Here is a 22,829-nt window from a genome sequence, read left to right as displayed (position 1 = left end):
TTGGTAGCAGTGTTTCTTGGCTACTCATTATAAACATACTAGATGGATGGTTTTATGTCTTTTAATGGCTTTCTGGACTGATTATGTATTTAATTAGTTTTCTATCTAGTATAACTTCTAAATCTCAAAAGTGGAAACTAGTTTATCATCTTGAATGATTTAGTTATTGTTGGACAAGAAGCCCTTTCCAGCGATGTGCAATGGGAATGTTTCAGCCAAGTACTTGCCAGACAGACCTCAAATGTGCAAGGTTCTTTGGGCTGTTTCAACAAAAAAGCTTGTCTCCTATCAGCCATGGCACCACAGTTCGTAGGTGAAGGTGGAGAGCTGCTACCTACTGCAGATAGAAGATGAATTGCTGTGGGCACTGCTGCTGCAAGTTCAGTTTGCAGTGCACCTCAGCTGTGTGAACTCAATTCATGCCACATGCTACTGGTCTCAATGCCCCTGGCATTCAGCACAGACTTATTAAAATACAAATATCAGTGATACACAGCATCCCATGTTTTCCTCTGGCTTCAAAATGAATCACTGCCTACTTGAAAGCCTAGGGCTGCTTAGAAGATCTGAGACAGCCCTTAGGGGGTAAGTACTTCAAAACATGTTTTTGGTTGTTGATGAGTCACTAACATGCAGTGCAGATATGACTGTAGTCATTTTGATCTGCTTTATTAGCAAACATTAATATTCTCAACCTGTTTGTGCCCTTTTCCTTTATAGATTATGAGCATTGTAGCAGTGACATTAAATGCACAGTGGTTGTGGGGAAAAATGTCAGTTTAAATCTACTAGTTTTGCAGGTAGTGATGTTTCTCAAATGATGTATTTGCAGGTGGATGGAGGTCTGCTTGGAAGAAGAGCTGCCCCCTACTACTGAGCTGGAAGAAGGCTTAAGGAATGGTGTTTACCTTGCCAAGCTTGCAAAATTCTTTGCCCCTAATGTGGTGTCAGACAAAAAAATCTATGATGTGGAGCAGGCACGTTACAAGGTAATAACTCTATCCGCTGTATAACAAGACAAAAAAAAAATCTATCTTCCAGCCCTTCAAGAAATGCAAGCATGGTAGGTTCACTTTCTATACTGCTTTTTAAGTCTGTCAAGATGAGATGGAAGATGCAAAGCACTAGGAAGCCAGTATGATAATTTAGAAATGTTTTATATTGAGAAAAACTGTGTTAGTGCCACTTAAAGCTTATAAAGCCAAACAAATTACACTTCTGGCTCCAGGGAGAGCATAAAGGTTATCGCTTAAGCAATTATTCCTAAGAACTGGAGCCAAAAACAATTCAATAATTAAACATGATGACTATTCCTGATTTTTCTTGTCTTGAAAGGACATTCACTTCATTAGATCTGTGTTTATTTTTTCTGCCAAATTTACAACTGAAGCAAAAAAAAAAAAAAAATCAAGCTGACAGTAATTAAGCCTAGATAGCATGTGTGCAAGCTGTTCATTAACTCCAAGATATCCAATAACGTAGAAACATACACATATGCATCAGCCGCACTATAGAATGTTATATCAGTTCATAGAGGGGGCAGAAATGTGTAAGTTTTGGAGATGTAACCACTGTTTGTTGTCTAAGTATAGAAATTCAGGTGCTCTGTTCTCATGTGGTTAATAGAATTATGGTTAAGAATCATGGCTAATTTTAAATACTTCTCTTGAAAATTCATGAAACTGGAGTTCAGTCTTTTGTGCCTTTACCCTCCCTCTTTAAAAAATGCATACATATATATATATTTTCCCACTTTGTTCTCATAACTGCTTCTTGTGTACTCTGTAGAAAGGGGCAGGTGTTCCTGCAGACCTGAACAGCAAGTGAGAGTTCCTTATCTATTCTCCTTAATAGTAGTGCTGGTGGCATCTCTGCTTCTTTATACTGGAGGTAGTGGTTTGTGGTATGTAACAGCCAGCTTTTGCTTCTGAAGCCTGCTAAAGGTCTTCATTTAAACCATTATGGCCATTTAAGCCACCACATACCTAGATGTATAAAAATTTGGTTCACCTTGCATAAAAACATGGGTTGGACAGCATGAGCCTGTTAACGCTTTAGGCTATTTCATTACCAGGATTGCAGCTGTGGTACTTGGGTCTCCAAGTACAATGAGGGAAAACTCCTCAAACTCATATTCAGGACATAAAATTGGGAATCGGCAGAACATTCAGTAATCAAAGAACTTGATTTGCATTCTTTCCATCATTTTTCCCTTCTCTGTTTCCAATAGAGATCAGGACTTCATTTTCGGCACACAGATAATACCGTGCAATGGTTAAGAGCAATGGAGTCCATTGGTCTGCCTAAGGTAAGCAGTTAGATTTTAGCAAGGAATCTGGATCAAGGCACTGACTCAATATTTCCTTTCATCTGCCTGCATATAAACAATCGTTTACAGTAAGTCTACTGGGAAGGCTGGCTCAGGAAAAATCTGAAGAGAAGGTAATGCTGAAAACAGTGATGGTGTCAGTTATGTGCTGAGGCTGCTGTGGATGACAAGTGCTGTGAGTGGAAATACTCAGTATTTTGGGAAGTCAAAGGGGAATGCTAGCAGTGTTTTAGCTGTACCTTATTACTGTTAGAGTCTCAGGGAGGGCCTAAATAGAGTATGTTTTAAAGTAAAAAAATAAAATATTTGCTTCCTTTAGGTTGCTACCTCTCATGTCTCCTGCTGACTCTTCCTCCTAACGTCTGTCCTAGTTTCTCTGCCTCTGCCCTGTTTCTAGACTGTCCTTGCACGTTCCGGTATCCCTGCGTGGCTATGCTGCTCCTCTTCCACCAGCTGGTTTCTTGGGTCACCTTTAATACTTATCTTCCTTCTTGCTGGTCTTCACTTGTCATCTTCCCCCTCTGCTGTTTCTGGGCACCAGTGAGTCTTTTTTTCTGCATGAAAATCCTTTAAGAAAGGGCTGCATGGAAACAAATGCTGTGCTTGTTCTCCCGTTTTGATACTCGTGGGCAACTGGGTGAGTGCCCCCTTGGCCAGGAGCAGCCCTATGGTGCCTGGGGGGGACTGTCCCACGTGCTGTGAGGCTGGGCACAGGGGATGCTCAGATGGACTGCCTGAAGGGCTGTGGGGAACAGTGGCTGGTCCATGTGCAGGTACCCATAGGCAGATAGGATTACACATGACTGCCATCCTCCATCCCATGAAGAGATGGAGGGTCCTACCTCTACTAGTTCAGCTATTTTGTAGCTCTTTTTGAAAGCTTGAGGCCTCTGTTTAGCTAGCTGATTTCTACCACACCATTCCTCCTCCAAAAGGTTTCACTTCTGCTGCACAGGAGGGTTGTGGCCCAAATGTTTCCCATGTTTCCCTCCCAGAGCTGTTGTGAGCAAGTGATGAAGAGGGCACTGTGCTCCTGACCAGCTCAGTTGTGCTCCGCTGCCTGTGGGACTGTGCAGTTCTGAGTGCCCAGGCTGCAAACATGCTGCCAGCTCTCACGGGTAGCCAAAGCTTTTATTTTATTTTCTTGAAGGAGCAGTGTTTAGTGACTGGGACCAAGGCCAGGAACAAATTAGTTTTAGAAGCAGAACTGGAACTTACAATGTGACTTTTTGACTAAATTGTTTTTACACTCCTCTATCCGAGTGTATTTCTCTGTTAATGATGCACTCACACGGCTGGGGGTGCTGCTGTTTAAGCTCTTTGCATTTTTAAAACTTACTGGGTCGTGGTGGTTTGCTTTGCAGGTGGTAACTGTATCCTAAGCTTTAGGTGTCTGTAGGAAGACAAACCCTACTTTCTGAGCTCTTGCCAAAGGATCATTTCTAACAGTTTTGCTGATATGCTATCTTCTGTATTTTCCATTTTAATAACTAACCTTTATTAAACTTTTCCTCATGAAAATTACTGATAAAACTAAAATAGTATGACATGAGATTTGATTCATAGATGTATAGAAATAACAGTGGAACTTCTGTATTTCAAAGATATGGATTTGCAGGCAGCCCATTTTAGCTATTCTTCTGCCCAGTTATCTATCTTCTCCTTCAACAGCATGCTCTTTTTTTTTTTTTCAGATCTTTTATCCAGAGACTACTGATGTCTATGATAGGAAAAACATACCTAGGATGATATATTGCATTCATGCTTTAAGGTAACTCCTGATGGGAATTAAAACAAAACTGGTGAATTTAAGATTGTAAGTCTTGAATGGCATTAGTGTAATCAGTCCGTCACAATCTCTCTGAATATACAAGTTCATTAATTTAAAGCTAGTGATGAAAGTGGAACTTAAGCAAGGCTGCTGGGTAAATTATATCTAAAATGAAAAAGGACGGCAAAAAGTAGTGCAAACATCCTTTTAAATGTGTATTACCTTCACAAATTCGTTTGTCTTAACGTGTGTTTTGATACATGCAAACAAATGAAGAAAACCATAGCAAAATATTAGTGTTACCATGGAACAGAGGTGCTGATCAGAGTGAAAATGGTGAACTGACATCCCCCTGACCCACAAGAAGACCAAATAACTGTATTATGAGGTCAATCACATGTAATTTAACACTTTCCAAACTTCAGAAATTCTAAGCAACTCAATTCTGAATGTAAATTCAAAAGACTTTAGCAACATCTCTGAAGTAGAACTTAAGGGGTTTTTTTTGTCCAGCTGCAAGGATTTCCTTGTGACGTTTAGCACTGAAAGCACTGAACATCTGCCTCACACTACCCCTGTTGTGAGAGGCAGTGGAGTGAGTAGACAGCTCCTCCCTCTTGTGGCTCTCCCAGCTCATTTCCTGCACAAGGAGACCTTTTCCTTTCCTTACTTTAACTACATCTCCATAAGCTTAGTATGTCACACATCCCAGCTCTTGCCTGTGTTCCTAACAGCATTCAAAGGCACATCAGCTGCCTCAGGGGTATAGGTCAGAAACCACTCAATGCATGGTGTAATTGAAATTTTTTACAGTCTAATCCTTGAAATGATGTGCACACTACTGCACTCCGCCATATGCACTTACTGCCAACAAATAAGCCATACCACCAAAGTTCACCATATTTCCTTAAAATAATAGGTGTTCAGACTTGGCAACCCTGGATATATTTTTTTTTTTGTCAGCTCTTGAGTATTGCCCATTGAAATTACTATGACTGGTGTGATGTTAACTGTCTGGCATTGGCAGGCACGTATGTGGGCAGCTCTCCCCTAAAACTTTGCAATGCCGTTTCTTCTGTCAGCAAGTGTCTTATGTAAGCCTGGAGTGATTTCCTGGAGTGGGCGCGTGGGGCTCGTAATGCTCAGCAGCTGAGGCGGGAGCGGTGGGCTGCGTTCCCCCCGGGTGATGTAAGGGCCGGCTCAGATGTTTCACAGGAGGTGGGAGAGCACAGTGAGGTTTTCAAATAACTGTGTGCCTGTGGATGGAGGACTTCATCAGCCATGGATTTCAATGTTACACGAACACCTTATAAGATCTGCCTAATCTCTGCAATCATAGGAGTTTTCTTCTTGAGCTGAATTTTGCAATGGGTTGGCCTCTGGTAGGGGTCTTTTGTTCTCCAGCTTGGCTTGTTCCAGGATTTATGCTAGTATCAAAACCAGTCTGCGTTGTCTTGGCTCTCACTTCCAAGTTTGTCTTGTTTAAATTATTTTTCCTTGCTACATATCAACACAAAGCTATAACTCCATGCTTCTGAGCTATTATTTTAGAAATAGACTTCTGTAACATACATCACGCATCATGGCATGCTGAAGGGGAGTAGACTGGCAATGCTTTGCTTATGATGCTTCACCATGGCAGTGTGGGGCCCTGTGACCGCATACACGTGCAGGATGTAAGAGTCGAAGAAGCAATTGTTGAGCTCCACTTACTTACAGACAGATTACCAAAATGCATGTTGTAAACATCTTTCTTTCAAGTCAAACTCTGGTATCGGTATTCAATTGTACACAGACTACATTGTGAAAGCAGGCTGGGAAAGGGCTGTTTTAAAGGACAGGGCACTCACTTGGCCAGCAATGTTTGCTCTTGGGTTGGTGTCAGGAACACTGAGCTGCAGGAATCCATCTCTGTTCCCCTTCCACTGACCCACTGTTTTCTGTCCCCTGGATCTGTGCCAAGTGCACTGCCTCATTGGGTTTGTCGAAGCATCCTCTCCAGGGAGCCAGCATAGGGATCACTGACCCTAGAAAATTCCTTGTCCAGCTGTTCTCAGGGGAACCAGAGTACCTAGAAGCAGAAAATGCAAGCAGGATTTTTCCATTTGTGTCTGTTGTATATGATCATGATCACTATATGAAGAATCACCACAGGGTTGAAGTGCTAAATTCTAATATATGTCTTGGAGTGTGTGCTCAAATTTCAAAGGCTTGAAACCTGGGAAAATTGAGTACTTTCTCTGAGAGGTGAGGGGCTGATCTACTTTCCATTTATTCTTAACTGTTACCTAGTCATTACCCCAAAGCATAAAGATTCTTAAGCCTTCCAATGAACTGCAAGAATTTAACACAGGATATTTTATCTTTTTCTGGTACACAGAAATACTGAAGCCAAATGCAGTTGAGATTTTTCATAGGTTAACTTACTGAAGCAATCTACATAACTATTACTTAAAATTGCCCCCTTCAGAAGACTGAAGTAGACTTCACTGTAGATAATACGACTAAATGTTAACCAAGGACTTTTTGTATGAAATGTTATTTGGGTTTTGCTGATCTTTGAGCAGGTGGAGGGCTTGAAGACGGGAAATTACTCTAAGCAAAACTGTTTAAATATATTTTTAAGATATGGCCTGCTTCAAGCCTGAAATGAAGACCATTGCCCTTACAGCATGTGGGGAAAAAAAAAAAAAAAAAAAAAAAAAAAAACTTGCAGCCAAATACAGTACTGCTCTGTCCAGGAAGGAGTGATTTAGCAAACAATTTCTGGATTTCTGCTGAGTACAATTACCATCTTATTTTTTCCTGTTGAAACACCAATACTTAAACCGGACCCAAAAAATAAAATATTTCTCAGTTCTTGCAGCATTTTTCTTATGAAAGCTGATTTGGATTTGGTCCTGGACTAATGAGGTTAAGAACTGCTTTGTTTAAATTTAAATGCTAATAGTGATTCTTGTTCCTAAAAAGTGGTGTTGGAGATTTGATTCTTCTCCCTCCTCCTGCTCCCTTAAATATATAATTTTCAAATAATCTTTACAAACAGATCACTGGTACATCCTGGACAAACTATCCCGCTGAAACCGAACATTTTCAACACATTTTTTTCCTAGGAAGTGGTAGAATAGCAAGCATATGTTTAAAAAATAAAAATAAAAAGCACGTTTTTTTTTTCAGGTTTGTTTGTTAGGGCATGCTGTACATGAGCTAAGCTTAAAACAAGACCTATGAGCTTCTGGTTGATCACAACTGCAATTCTTCATGGGTGATGCAAAGGTAGCTTCACCTGGAAGTGCCCTTTCACCTTTGTTTCTCCCCTGCGCCCACTGCATCACGTCCATCATTCTCAACCTGGTTTTGATTTTCCCTGGGTTCCCTGAGGCTCAAGCTACATCTACAAAAGCATTGAGCAAGCTGTTTCGAGTGAAATTATTCATGTATGTTGATATAGAATAGAAATGTCTTCGTGTTCCCTGCAAGCAAATTTGCAGCACCACCTGGTGGTGAATAAGTTTATTCAGAAGAAGCAGTCTCGGAAGTAATGTGCATTGCTCAGCGCTCTTGGGAAGCGCTAAGTTTAAGAAAAAAAAAAAAAGTCCCTCCTGTTCATAGCATTCATTTTTTAATTCTGGGTGTTCTTAGCTCCATGATGTTGCTGATTTCCATGACTACTGTTGACACCCAGCACCTCAGCCAGTGCTCTATCTTTGCCTTGAGCTTGGAGTAATATCTCTTTTAAAGTCTGCAAGAAAAGACTGTCAGGCAGTTTAGGGTAAAGAAGGGACCTGGCTCATTACTATAGTCTTGTGTGTTTTTCCCCCTCTCATATAGCTATCTTGCATCTGAGATTGGCACAGTTATTCTCAGCTTTCATAACAATGATTTGAGGGACTTCAGCAGCCCAAAGTTTGTATACATTAGATGTGTTGTTGCAACCATCCAGGTTATGACAGGACAGAAGTAGCAGCAGTAGTACGGAAGATGAAATGCTGATTCTTTGTGCTCTGAAATGTAGCAGCTACAAATACTTGCTTTCAAATCTCTACTTGCAATTTCTTAGTAGACCAGAAAAAAATAAAATAAAAATGAAAACAGAAGGCAAATGTCCTCCTCGACAAACAAACACCAGCCCCCAATGCACATTGGCAATGTATGAAGTTGTGGGTGAAGTAATTTAAGTAAGAGGTACAAAATGATCCTCTTGGAGGAATACATTGTTTCAGTCTTATTTTTAAAACTTACTTGCTGAGAGTTGATACCTTTTCACAGGATTTATTTTGTTCATTGAGTTTCACTGATTAAAGTAATAATTAAGTCTTTTGTAGATAAATGCCTGTCTAGTGTTGGAAGATATTGAGCAAAATATGCTTAGCTGGTTTTCAGATATCACCCAGAGCTCTAGCAATAATGAGTATGGAATTTTTTTATTCTATTTTGAAACAAGCCTGGAAGGCACTTTTACACAGAGTTCATTTCATTTTCCAAAAGCAAAATTGTTAATGACACAAATGTGTTTGAGAGGACCTAAGCACAGGCTCCCATACACTTAATAAGAAAGGTGTCAGTGATTTGTGTGCCTATCTATTAAGATGTAAGCAAAAACAAAGTATGGATCCAAAGCTATAAGCTGTACTGAAGTGCATTCACTTCCTGATTTTTGCCAATATTAACTTTTGAATTTCTTTAGAAAAACTTAGTGGAAAACAATTGCTTGTTTACATTTCTGAGATACAGTGACAGTGCTTCTTACAGATGCTTCTTTAAAACTTCAAGTCAAAAGAGACCTCGTTCTGTAACACCTACAATGCAACATAAAAATTAAAAAAAAAATAATAAAATTTGCTAGTTTGACTTTTATGGAGAGATATGGAACAAAGGTTAAAGGACAATCTTCACAGTGGCAACTATTCTGACAAAAACATTCTGTTTATACAGAAAAGTGACACATGAACAACACACAGGACTTCTAATTCTAATATTTTTACTTTGCAGTTTATATCTGTTCAAACTAGGATTGGCACCACAGATTCAGGACCTACTGGGAAAAGTAGACTTCACAGGTAATAAGTTGCTTATATAATCATGTATTAGATAACTTCTTCATGTTGTAAATCTGCTAACATTGTACATATTTTCCGTTATGGTCTTTTTCCTCCCCTATGGTTGTGTTAAGCATGTTGTAATTAAATACACGGGAGGTTGCTATCTTTAATAAACATCTATCTTTGAAGGACGGAAGGGAGTGAATTTGCATGGAATACTTGCCATATCTTAGATTCCTTCAAAACAGGGAGGGAAAAACTGCTAAGAATTCCTAGTGACATGTGCTTTCAAAAGAAAAAAAAAAAGTCATGCACATATTTGTAGGTATGGTGGTTCAAAATGGATTTTTTTCAGATTTTGTTTATATAATATTTTTTTATTTGAACAGAGGAAGAAATCAGCAACATGCGAAAGGAGCTAGAGAAGTATGGCATACAGATGCCATCTTTTAGTAAAATTGGTGGGATTCTGGCCAGTGAATTATCAGTGGACGAAGCTGCATGTAAGTATGGCTCTTGTTTTCTACTAAATACTGAAAGAATGCCAATAAAATACTTTGTGTTTTAATGCATCTATCTTGCTATAAATAATGAGAAAGGAAAGCAATTTTCATTTATTATCACATTCCATAATTGTTGCAAGGCCTTTTGCATCTTGTCAGTCTGCATTATTTGAGCAGGAAAGAACATGTGTATATATATCCATGCAGCCTCTGGAAGTATTACCACAAACAAAGATCTCTTCCTAGCTTCTGCATGTGGTTGGTGTTTTGGTAGCTAGTGTTCGTCTAGAATGTAGACGTGAGCTCTGTGGGTGCCTCCACGTTGTACAATGGGCTAGTGAAGACAACACATATAGTGAAATCAGGAATTATTAACATAGGAAAGGGGCATCAGGGAAAAAACACAACTGCATTATAATTAAGTTTCAGCAAAACTTTTTAAACCTTGCAAAGCAGCATAATTGAAACAAGCTGCTTCATAAACGAGTGTGCTGAAAGTTCCGGACCTGAACTTAAAACATGCTTCCTCATGTTGATTCACATTCTGTCACATACTCTGCAACCTGCTGCAGCTTAATTTTGTGTATGCTTGTGCAAAGACAGATCTCAAAATACTGTCTATGGAAGCGATGGAAGCGGGGACAGTGTTTTTTTTTTTTGTTTTTTTTTTTTTTACCAGACTCAGTGATACCAAACGCTATTCCAGTGAGCTTCCTTCCTTCTTCGGAGATGAAAGGGTTGCAACTTCCTTCTGTGAAAGCTTTTTATAGCATCTATATGTAGTTTCCTTTAACTTCCAAAATGTTTTCAGCCCTCCATAGAAAATTAGAGTTTCCTGGTTAGGGTTCTGTCTCTTTGGGCAAAGCGTGTGCTATATATAATGTGCACTGGCCCACAACAGGAAATATCTGCTGTGGGAACCCTCATGCACTACGAAAGATTGACATGGAGATCCTGCCAGAGGAAAGGGGGCTACCATCCTGCTTCTGAAATTGAGTAAGCAAAAAAGAGATACGAAATGAAACGACTGCTAATGACTCCTGCAGTGCTGTCAGCAATACCAGAAATCAGTGTGCAAAGAGCAAAACTTAGTGCCCTCAAAACAAGTTATTGTAAAACTTTTTCATACATTCAGACCATTCTTGCTAGTCCAATTGTTTTTTTTATTGTTTCCCTTGGTAGTTTCCAAGGTTTGCAACATCCACCAACACAAGCTCACAGCTCTAACCTTGACACTGTCTGTTGTCTACATGTTACCAGCTCCACTTATGTCAGTGAGGCCTATTACACAACTTTGGAAGAGAATGCGTCTTTCCTATGTTTCTGTTATATGTGGATGCAGGGCTGATACGTCTTAGGAAATGCAGTCTTTACTTAGCCCCTTGAAACTTCTGTGGGTGCTTAGCCCCTTGAAACTTCTGTGGGTGTTAACACTGAAAAGCAAAAGAACCAGTGTCTCTGCTTGCATTTCCTCCATGCCAGCTGCTGTTTCTCCTCTGCTGCTGTGCTGAAATGAACTAGTGAAAATTGTTTCAGAACAACTTTCTAGCATGAGCATAATGCTAGGCTGTGGAAAATCCAGCAACAGCTAGACAAGCTTTTGCTGTAACTCTGAGAACGTGTAGCTTCACTTTATTCTTCATTTGCCTGTGTTCAGTTTCCAGTGGTCTGCTCTTCTGTTCCACTTTCCTGAATTTCTTGCACCTTCGTTTTTCTAAAAGCTCAAAAATGTTAGTCATCAACAAATGTCTTTCATTTTTTACAAAATGTAGTTTTTTTTAGTATATAAAGAACTACAAGGCTATAAACCCAGATGTACAGACCCTAAATTAAACTTAATCCCCAAAAAATGATTTTTTTTAGAATAGTAACAAAACTACTCTAAGCCATGTAACAGTTTAGTCTTGACAGAATAAGGAAAGATGACATTGTTTGTTTTTTTTTTTTCCCCCAATACATTTCATTGGTGATGTGAAAGTAAATCTTAGACAAGCTTCTATGGTGACAATAGGGAGCTGCTGTTGTCCGCCTTCAGGATAGGTTCTTTAAATACTCATCAACAATTACCTTATAGTAATGTTTGAAAAATCTTTCAGATGAATATGCCACTAAAGCAATCACTAGTGTGCTTTTTTTATTATTTTCTGGCATGCTGGTCCAGATAAAATGTAGCTCTAGAGAAAACCCTTCCTCTAGCCTTTTCTCAGGTTCTTCCTCAAGGAACAAATGTGTGCAGGAAACATCTGGGAGGGATGTGTTGGCCCTTACTGTATGCCTAACTCAGCTGCAAGTGATCTTGATTTTTATACAAATATGTAATTATTCTGAGTGGAAAAACAAGACCATTTCTATTCTTGTCTAGAAAAAGAACAAATCTTTGAGTCAAGCATTTTTTGGTAGTTGAAGTTCTGTTGTTTTCTCAAAAAAGGTTTAACATTTAAGCTATATTAATGAGTTGCTCAATGGCTATAGTGAGGCACTTTTTCTCCATATCCTGTGCAGTAATGTTCTGAGAACTATACAGATCCTTTTTTTGTGTGTTCTTCTAGCTGTTTGAAACTTGCTGTACTACTGCTTTCAGGTGACAGAATTAGGGACCGTTATAACAGTGACTCTCTTCACTAACTGCTCATGGTGATCCTCTGTTAGGAAAGGAGAAAGTTTGTCTCAGACAATTTTAGGCATGGTGTTCAGGATTGTGTCCTGCCTAGGGACTCTTAACTATGTTTTTTGGGGCACAAGTTTGAACTTTCTTATAGTTGAAAGGTTCTACATAGGAATATTTATTATAAACAATGCTTTTTCATAGATCAAAACAGCAGGGTTATTTAGGTTGGAAAACACCTGTAAGGTCATCAAGTCTGACCATCTACCTAACACTACAAGTCCACTGTTAAACCATGTCCATAACTGTAGCATCCACCCATCTCTTAAATGTCTCTTAATGAAAGTGACAAAAATGCTTTCAATTCCTGCATGTAACTGCCTTCTAAATGAGATAGAACTTGAATAGTAAAGCATAACTCACATTTTGTTTTTGGTCAGTAAAGCAGTAACCCTTAGCTGGGAGAAGGGATAACATGTAGCAGACATGATGTGCTACCAAAGCTGCCTCTGAGATAAGTGTTTTCGTTGCTGCAGCCTAAGTGAAGCATTAGGAGTGGAATGTTTTGAGTGGGAATATGCGAACTGTCTTACACGTATTAAACACTCATTTCAAATAAATCAAGAGACAGTATAAATAATAAATGGATATGAGGAATATGTGATGCAGAAGGTATCCAACCTGGTGTTCTGAAATCCTCCCTGGGGAGGTGGCTGTCAATCCTGGGATTTAAGCTGAAAGAATAGAGCACTTGTATGTGGCAGCTGACTGGAAGGGTAGGATTTAGGCAAGCTGCAGTTAATCTTGTGCTTTTACATACAAACTGTTTTTCTTAGGTTCTTCTACTGCTATTTCTAAACTTAATAGAATTATTTTGTTATCTTGCTACAAAAACTGAGATTTTCTGTTAACTGGTAGTTTGCCATTGTTTAATGAAGTGGAATTTCTGCTCTCTATAGCATGTTATCTGCTTGTTATCTGCTTTTATTTTTTTTATTTCCTTTACCTCAGGCTTCTTTATTAAAAGCACTTAATTCAAATATTTTATTCGCTTCCTGAAATCTTGGATTGTACTTTTAATTTTAGTGCATGCTGCAGTAATAGCAATTAACGAAGCTATTGAGAAGGGAATAGCTGAACAAACCATTGCAACTCTGAGGAACCCAAATGCAATGTTGCTAAATGTGGATGAGGAACTTGCTCAGGACTATCAAAATGAACTCTTTGAAGCTAAAAGGAGAAAACAATCAAGTGCAAGACTTAAGGTAGTGGTATTTTATTACTTCTCACAGTGTTCCTTCATGTTGCTCTTCATGCTCTCATATTTCATAATTACATTAAATATTACTGCAATTAGGGAAAAAAACAAACAAACAGCTAAATAAGATAAGTAATGGTAATCTAACAAACTGACAGACAATTCTAGAATTTGGTTTATATGAGTTTGTAGTTCAAGTTTGATCAAGGAATCTTAGGGAGTCACTTAAAGTCTAAAAATAAATAAACAGACAATTTCCTCTATCACTTAACAATTTTTCTGTTTTTTTTTTTATTTAAAAAAAAAGTTCCAAAGGAAATGATACCTTTTGGGGGCATAAAATATAATCTCTTCCCAATGTCTTCAGTGTGAAATAACTTGCTTTGCTTTTACATGAGACAATGTTTTCTGCTGATGAAAAATACTGCAATGTATTTATATTTGTACTATACAGAAAGCAGAAAATGCTTTAAATCAGTTACCACAAGGGGCAGGTACTTTTGGTTCATGTAATCAACAAATTCCTTTGAGCGCATCCAGCAAATACTTAGCTGATGTAGTTTTTAATGACTCCCACTAATAGCTTTTCTCCCTGCAAATTTTTTTTGACTAACAGCATTTTGTTTTTAGAATGGCACAGTCTCTGAAGAGGAGAGAGATGTCTATGAAGAACTGCTGACACAAGCTGAGATTCAAGGCAATATCAATAAGATCAACAGTAAGCCATTCAGGATCCTTACAGAAGTGTGCATGTAACACGTGGTCTTCCAGATTGCAGCTGAACATGGCTTAAATCCACAGGAACAAACAAAATATTTCTGTGGATACTCATAAAACATACAGAAATAGCTAATGTCTGTCTACAACAGGTTTTTCTTGCTTTTCCTACCCTACTAATCATCTGGGGGCTAATGTCTGTTTGTTTGTGGGTTTTGCTGTAAAGATTCTGCAGTTCAGAATCCAATCTTTTTTGTCTGCTTTTTTTTCCTCATGTTTGAGTTCCTTCTGTTTGCAGCATACTGTAAATTTTGACCCCCTATTCTATATAGACCTGAAACTTGTTCATAAGCTTCCACCCATTAGTTAGCTTTAGATAAACTGCTCCCACATGGGCTCATATAGAATCAAACTGCTTACAGGATCTTGAAATAATCTTCTCTTGGATAATGACTGACACTCTATTTGGCTTTCACAAAAAGTGAGATGCTGACAGACTTGATTTTTATTTATTTATTTTTTCAAAAACATATGTGCTGTTTATAAGCATTGTTTTCATTTCAGTTCACATAGCTTTAGTCCAAGTGAATGAGGCTATTGACTGGCAAGATGAAGTGGCACTGATGGCAGGTTTGAACCGTCCTGCTCTGAGCCTACTTGAAGTTCTGCCACAAAATTCCTCATGGTACCTATTGCAATTGTGTGATTCTAAAGCACAGAAAATGCAGGTAATTGAATGGAATGGGTACTATGCATCAGTTTGATTTCTTTTTTTTCTAGCTGACTTAATCCAGAGAGAAATTACCCTACTCTAACTTCAGTATCACTTAAGAAATAACTCTATCAAGATTTTAGAATAACTAATGTACTAATCAATACCAAAGTAGTTGCATTTGCTCTGAAGAGCACGACTCACTTTTAAGTAATTACTAAGATATCAGAATAAAATTCGAGATATGTCATTCAACCCATAGTAATGCTTGTTTTGAAAATGAGTACAACTCATTTGTAACTTGAGTACAACAAAAGATAATATTGAACCATTAATGGCTATGAAAGAACTTCAGTGGTATTGAGTTTCAGGGAGAAAATCCCACATTCTGAGTAAGATAAAAATCACAGGGAAAGATTAATGCTTTGTTTACTGTGACATTGTATTTGATGCCCAGGCAAGACTGCAATCAAATTCTAGCGTCCCATCAAGGGTTTTTATCCCTTATGTCGCATCAAACTTGCAAGCGTAATCAAATCTTTTTTTTTCTGATGATAGATAGCAGGGGGTCCAATTATGCTCGACAAAAGTGAAATACAGAAAGAAGTTAGTGTTGCCAATGCGGAAGCTGAGGCTCACAAGCTTAGTGAGTAATTGTTTTAATACTAATTTTTTTAGCATCACTGTTTAATTATGTTAAGACGATTAATCGAATCCCCAATTCCTTGCATACAGACTAGGTTTCTCACACTGAAGCCATGTGCATTGCATTTTATTTTGTAACTGTCCATCTCAGTGTCACAATTGCCAAGTCACTGATCTGTGTTACAGTGGATGTATTCTTTTTACCCGAGGCAGCTAACACCTATGAATGACTTAAGCTACTGATAAATGCATTGTCACAAACTGAACAGACTGCATAGCTTCATGACTTGCACAGTAAGAGAGATGAACATCATTGTAGCATTAAATTAGAACAAGCAAAAGGAATAACATCTTGCAATCACATTCCAGAGGAAAATTGTTCTTATTTTTAGATGCATATATCTAAATTTAATTTGTAGTTTCAAAAAATATAGTTAAAGGGGATCTAAATTTGCAGCGCATGCATTGCTTCTTTTGACTGGAAACTTCTCTGCTAAGAAGTTCAGCTATGTTAAGCTGCTGTCATTTCATGCTATATCTGAGCATGGCTTAGTGGCTGTTTTCTCTATTTCCAATGCTTTGAATCCAGGCTGACTGCTTTTGTAATGTGACTTAAAGTTGGTACCGTGAGGTCAACCTAAGCCAGAAGCAAAGTTACTAGCTCAAATGTTATCCTATTTTAGATTGGTTAGGCATGGTGAGCAGTAAGTTCGTCTAAAAGAGGTGCTCCTTGGTAAACAAAATAATGAAAATTGTGATCTATGAAAAGCAGTAATGGTACTTTGGAGAGCAATTTATTTCTTATGTCTGGTTTAAAAAGGAAAAATAGCATTTGTTATTGGAATGTGAACTTGTTAGTGTGTCTTTTGTAAGTTGCATGCTTGGTTCCTAAATTAGGAATCAATTGTTTAGCTGCTGACTACAGAGCTAGTTTAGTTTATTTGTGGACTCAGTCTTTCCTTTGCTCTTTTCTCTGAAAAGCATGCATGCAGTAGCTTTGAGAGCCTTTGCTGTTTCTAACCACAGGAGTAGCCAAAAGAGAGCCTTCAAGAACTACATGGCCCCATGTGACCATGCTTCAGAGCAATTGAAATGAGAAGCAAAGAGCTTGTTTAGGTGGGCCTGATTACTTTAAAAGGTTTTTGAAGTCTTAATCTTTTATAATAAGACCCAAGTGGTGTTGCATACATGAAATGAGAATGGTGTCAGCTGTACAAGCAGTCCTGTACAGACTTGAGCAGTCAATGGTGACTAGAAGCATTCACTGGAAAAGAGGAAAGTCATAAGATAAGCTGGAAGAAAGGGGGTTATTTTGCTGATGGAAACGACATTTACATAATTGTGATTCCTTACTCTGCCATACACACGCTAACCTTTAAGGTTGTTTCCTGTTTATGCAAGACTGAGGCTGTACCTTGTGCAACATATTCCTGGGTGCGTCCCAGCCTGGGTTTCTTGAGAATTGGCTCCTCCGGGAGTGCAATTACGGTCACTGACTAAGAGAGGAAGTGTTGCCAAGGTTGCTGTGGCTCAGGTAGGAGTGTTTTTCAGTGTTTTTCTGCTGGCCTTCAAATCTCTGAAGTGTGTTCAGCAAAACAGAAATCTTGTACTGAGAAGGGTTGCATTAGTACTACTCTATGGTGGTCTGTTTGACAGACAGCAGTACTTACGAGAACTGATCTTCCAGACTTAAATGGACAACTGATAGCACACAAACTTTTAGAAGCTGTACCCTACGTTCCACCTCTCCTACCCTCCCACTCACGTTATCCACTGAAAATTCCACTTCTGAACTTACTCATCAATTTCTACCAGGCATCCTAAAAGAGATGATAAAAAATGTCATTGGTTGGCAGGACAGGTTTGCTTTAGCTGGCTGAGTTAGGTCTTGCTGAAAGGAGGAGGTGAGGGAAGAAATACAACAGAAGAAAATGAGCATTTGTGTTGAGGTGGGACTGGAGTGCTTGAGCTGACATACTGAGAGGAACATGCTGCAAGCAAACACAAGAGGAGAGATATTAGGTCCCTCTCCATGTGCTAGAATGAGTCACATCCTTGCTTTGGAATCCAGTTATAATAGTTTGTCCCTAATATCTGCAAGTCCAGAAACTATTTATAGTCCTCTGGTCAATTATTTGCTGCAATTTTTTGAACATACATGTTTTGCAACATTCAGCAGTTTGTCTTATAAAACCTGACTTTTTCCTCCAATGACAGCAAATAATACTCTCTGGATAATCTGTCATCTACGTGGCACAGAAAACAAATGGCTTGTGAAAATTAATAGGCTTTTCTTTCCCTGCTGTTCTCTAGAACTTATAGCAGTTGACAATATCAATACTGCAATTCGTAACTGTGATCCTAGTAAAACACTGGTTGCACTGATGAAACCGGAGGCGCAGCTGCCTGTTGTTCACTCATTTGCTGCTGTTATCTATCAGACTGAGCTGTTCAACCTCCAACAACAGAACGCTGTGGTAAGAGTGAAATGCTTACAACCTGCTCTCTGATGTTATGTAGCCGTGCCATGAAACAGCACAAACATAGCATGTTGTCTTGTAAAATTGGACTTAATTCTCTCACCATGGTGTTATGTATTGCATGATTGTTTTCAATCAAAGTGGCAATATTGAATTACAGAAGTCATTTCTTGATACACTTTGCTCTGGCTGAGCTCTTGTGTTGCAACAGATTGACTTTTTTAATTGTTGCATGCTCTGACTGAGGACTAACCCTTCATATATTGCTTAGGAAAAGTAATTCCCTGCTATGAGGGTATGATCAGAAAGAGATGGGACTGGGGCAAAAGGCCAAAGGGAATTGTAGCAAACAGAGTAAGCTCTACTACCAGCGCTGTGTTAACGCGACATATCTGTGACCAGGAAATTTGTCTTAGCACTTCAGGCTTTCTAAATCAATTCCATCTCATTGATGGCATCTGGACTGTGTAACTCAAATTCGTTACACTGCTTATTTAGCTTCCTGACTGAGGTACATTATTGTCCTACAGAATTATCTGGCACATGATGAACTGTCTATTGCAGTAGAAATGTTGTCAGCAGTTGTGTTGCTAAACCAAGCCTTGGAAAATAAGGACATCCTAATGATAAAGAATCACCTCAGAAACCCATGCATTGGCTTCAATAATCTGGAAGAGGAAAACTTGCAACGGTAAAAGTTCATTTTTTGTTGTCTGGATGAGACTTGGCAACTTCTGCAGAAGGATAAGTAGGCATTTCACTGGGGAAGGGGAGTGTGGGTTTTCCTGTGCTGTGGTTATGAAGATGAAAGGGCTGTAAAATACTGTTATATGTTACTAGGGGAAAACATAAATACCAAACTAATTGTGTATTTGTAACTATAAGCAGTCTCACAACCTCAAATATTTGAGAGCAAAAGGATATGCAAGGTGGAGTGGAGACATTGTCAGAAAGCAGATGTTAAGATCTGACAAAAAAAACTTTGAGGACACTAAAACATAAGCCAATAGTAGTTGGAGACTGTCAATCAGTAACCTCTTCGCAATACTGACGGAGGATCTTTGGAATGAGATAATGTGTTGAGTGTCTTAAGGTCAAGTAGGCCCCTTAGACACTGCCTAACCCCCTTTTTCAGCCCAAGATTTGCAAAGGCCTGAAATATAGTGAAGTCTTGCTTGCTAAAAAGCTGAGTACAATGCTGTGGCACGCGTGCATGTTCAAAGTTAAGTTATAGCCTTCACTGAGCTGCTAGCTGCTTGCACTGCCACATGTCTGACTTGTCACAGCCATGAGCTGCTGCTGTGCTCTTCAGCTTATCTGCAAAATTAAAAAAAAAAAAAAAAAAAAAAAAAAGGCAAATATGCAACTTGTGTGAGACCAGAGGCCCCAGCCTGTGGGGAAGAGGGCAGGTTCTCACCACTTGGTCATGGGTAGTGGAAATCTGAGTGCTGCTGGAAGGTATCACTAGACAGAAAGGACAGCAGTGACCTGGTCACTGAAGGTCTTCACCAGGCTGTGAGACGACATGAATCTGAGCCCTTACTAGGTTAGGTTCCTTGAAGCTGGAGGGAAAGCAGTCAAGACAGGAGAGACAGGGAGAAAAAAAAAAAAAAAAAAAAAGTAACTTGTGTGTGAGTTGAGAGAAGCTTCCTCTCCGTCAAGAGGCAGGAAGAATCTGTTCCAACCTGAAAGGGGGGCAGAGTGCTGTGGGGTTGAACAAAATCAGTGTGCCACTTGGCCTTGTTGATGTCATGGTGCTTGGGGGAATGAGAAGCAATGTTAACCATAAAAATACACAGATGACCGCAAAGTATCCAAATGCAGTGTCTGACCGATGACATTGTGGCCTGATAGGACTGCCAGCCAATACAAATGAAACGGAAGGATTAGTTGGAGTAGGGAATAAAATAAAACTTTATTATGCTAATATGCAAATATGGGCTGCCAACCACAGGCTGAGTGTAGCAGGAAGCTTCAATTTCACAATACCCAAAGGGGTACAGTAGAAATAGAGAAAGTTCTGTGAGGGAAATGGTATTCAATGGCTTTGTACTAGAAGGCATGTATTTGTTAGGGATGCCTTTCCTAGAAGACAGAAATTCAGTGGAAATACGACAAAGTTCTGCAACATTGTATGTGTTGTGTGGAATGTTATTAATGAGTTGCTAGCTTCTCATAACTTAATTATCTCCTTAGGAAAACTGGAGTGAGAAAAGATTGGGTACTATGAAATATAAAGTTTAAAATTTACACAACGAACTACCATCTTATAAAAGATTTAAATAGTGGGACTCATTACTAAATAGTGCATAAGATTTGAAAATGAACTGATAAGTCAATGGATCACAGAATCATTTGCAGCTATTAACCACTGACATGCAACCTGCAGCTTGGGGAAGCCCATAATATAGTCTGATAAATGTAGAGAGGACAAATCAGAACAGGAAATAATTCTCTACTGTACTGGTTTGGCAGCAATTAATTTCAAGCCACAGCTGGAAATAGAAGACAGGTATTTGGTCTGACTTACTGGGTCAGTTCAATAGTTGATTCCAGAATTTCAAAATACTTAACTTTCTTCTATAGGTGTTTACACTGCTGTGAAGGTTTCCAGGTCAACTAGGTCTGTGATCGTTCTAAAAACAACAGGCACAGGCTACAGAGCTTGTGCTTGGAGGACCATGACGTGTGGGGCTCATGCCCTTTCTCTTCCTATGGCCCACCATCCTCTATGTGCAGGATGCATGGTTATCTTCTAAGCAAATGGGGTTGCTACCTGATGCTAGGACTGACTCTCTGATCTTTGATGTACTATAGCAAGAAGCAGATCACAGTTTCTTACAAATTCATCTCCAGTGTCATGTACTAAAGAATATGCCCAGCTCTGTTGCCACTTTCCCCAGCACTGTGTTGGGAAGTGGGGATGTGCAATGCCTGTGGTATAGCTGCTGTTGACACTTCTTAGGAGCGAAATTCGGGATGAAGAACACTTCATCTGAAGCCTAGTGGCTTCCTACCAGACAGGAAATAAATTAGTTCAGGACAGACAGTAAAATAACAAGGCAGTGTTTTTCTCCTCTTTTCTGTCAGTGAAGAGTTGGGAAAAAAAAAGAAAAAGAAAAAAAAAAAAAAAAACAAACCAAAAAAAAAAAAAAAAAGAATCCTGGGGATATCACCTGTGAGCAGAAGAATATGAAATATCTATTTGAAGAGCTGTAATGCTCTGCTTTGTAGGAGAACCTCCCTTGGCTACCAGATTACATGGTATATTTTTCCTTCTGAGTTTACTGGTAAAGCTTAAATTTTCCAGGAGTTAGGGAGTCAAATACTGTTGATAAAGACATAGAATACTAGTGCATTACAGCAGTGTCTGAAACTACTGGCATCTCCCTCCTGAAGTAGTATTTGTGAAACAGACAACAGCTTCCTGAAATCATCATTACCATTCCACTCTGCCCAGAAAAATGTTTTGGATTAGCACATAGGGCCAGCATTTCACCTCCTGTAATGCATGTGTAGGACAAAAAGGCAGCTTGCATGTCTATATAATTTCTGGTGAGAGATGAGTTTGTCTGAAATTCATTAATTGGAAAAAATTATAGTAATTAAATGATGGATGATGCATCTGACTAATTCTTAATGGAAATTTACCTTGTATATGAAATACACTTATGTATTTTATATCTTCTTATAGTTATGCTGATACACTATTGTCTATTAAGTCAGAGGCTTCATCTCAAGGCCAAGATTATTTAAGCTGGAATGATATCCAGAACTGCATTGACATGGTTAATATGCAAATTCAAGAAGAAAATGAAAGTAAGTAATTCTTCCTCTACATCACTGGCAGAGATGGTAGTCTGTTCCTTGGGACACAAAAATTCAGTGCTGAATGGCCTTGTACAGACTCTGATCAAGAGAGAAGACATATAATTTTGAATGACTGTTGGTCTTTAAATCTGTTTGAAGTATTTCTGGTTATACTATGGATGGCTGAAAGACATCCTAGGATGCCTGCCTTTGGCAGCATTATAAATGCTGTGGTTCAGAACACTTGCAATTTAGTATTTGCACTGGATGTTGGCACTTAAAAGATTTTGCAGAAAATGTAAACTATTGTGTTATTGAAGAATAGGGTCGGAAAAGGAAAGCAGCATCCTGTGTAGAACTGTTATAGTTAAATTGATCTCTAAGCCCTTGTTTTTCACCAGAGAATTGGTAGGAATTTATGCAGTGCAACTATCTGTCATGATCTCAATTCAAATAATTAGATTTATCTAAAAGAATGGTTTCTTGTGCTCGCTCTTTCAAATATAAATGGTTTTGGGGAATATTTCTTTCAGTTGAATGTGACTGTATGGCCCTATAAGGGTGGTGTTAAATGTGGTACCTGGTCATTTGGTGTTCAAAACTGCTAAAGGACTGAGACTCTCCACTGGATATAGAAGCATGATATTTCTAGTAAAATTTGAGGCTGTTAAGTGCACTTGCATAGTGCATTGTGTGCACTCTTGTAGCATGGGCCCAGCAGGGTGGGATGTGAGCAGTTGCAGGTTGTCCTGCATTAACAGTCAGTCTTTACTGGTGAGATAGCTTAGCTGCACTTGGTTTCAGTGACACCGGTCTCTGCCTAGAAATGGTTTCTGGGGCAGAGAGGGCAGGAAGAAGGCTGTCATCACTTTCCGTAAGTAAATCTGCATGCCTGACAGTTCCTGCTTTGGTGACACCCAGAAAAATTGTCTGTTCTGGAAATGTTAGGTGTTATGA

At 39.0% G+C, this 22,829-nt stretch overlaps 1 protein-coding gene across 6 annotated transcripts in view; it reads left to right on the top strand.

Moving 5' to 3' along the window:
• IQGAP2 (IQ motif containing GTPase activating protein 2) overlaps nucleotides 1-22,829 on the top strand; it is a 124,799-nt gene that overhangs the window by 62,413 nt on the left and 39,557 nt on the right. The window contains exons 3-14 of one of the 6 annotated variants that reach the window (XM_082783848.1): nucleotides 833-989; nucleotides 2,231-2,308; nucleotides 4,024-4,100; nucleotides 9,093-9,160; nucleotides 9,532-9,645; nucleotides 13,337-13,515; nucleotides 14,139-14,226; nucleotides 14,790-14,953; nucleotides 15,496-15,583; nucleotides 17,896-18,059; nucleotides 18,593-18,753; nucleotides 21,757-21,881. In XM_082783848.1, the coding sequence (XP_082639974.1) occupies nucleotides 833-989; nucleotides 2,231-2,308; nucleotides 4,024-4,100; nucleotides 9,093-9,160; nucleotides 9,532-9,645; nucleotides 13,337-13,515; nucleotides 14,139-14,226; nucleotides 14,790-14,953; nucleotides 15,496-15,583; nucleotides 17,896-18,059; nucleotides 18,593-18,753; nucleotides 21,757-21,881 (1,463 nt within the window). Of the gene's footprint in view, nucleotides 1-832; nucleotides 990-2,230; nucleotides 2,309-4,023; nucleotides 4,101-9,092; nucleotides 9,161-9,531; nucleotides 9,646-13,336; nucleotides 13,519-14,138; nucleotides 14,227-14,789; nucleotides 14,954-15,495; nucleotides 15,584-17,895; nucleotides 18,060-18,592; nucleotides 18,754-21,756; nucleotides 21,882-22,829 lie in introns of all 6 variants that reach the window. The other 5 variants (XM_082783847.1, XM_082783849.1, XM_082783850.1 and 2 more) reach the window with 5 other exon arrangements.

Source organism: Aythya marila (assembly GCF_965140915.1).
Source record: "Aythya marila genome assembly, chromosome: Z".
NCBI lineage: Eukaryota > Metazoa > Chordata > Aves > Anseriformes > Anatidae > Aythya > Aythya marila.
The sequence above is the reverse complement of the archived record's forward strand: the minus strand, read 5'-3'. Positions and strand labels throughout refer to the sequence as shown.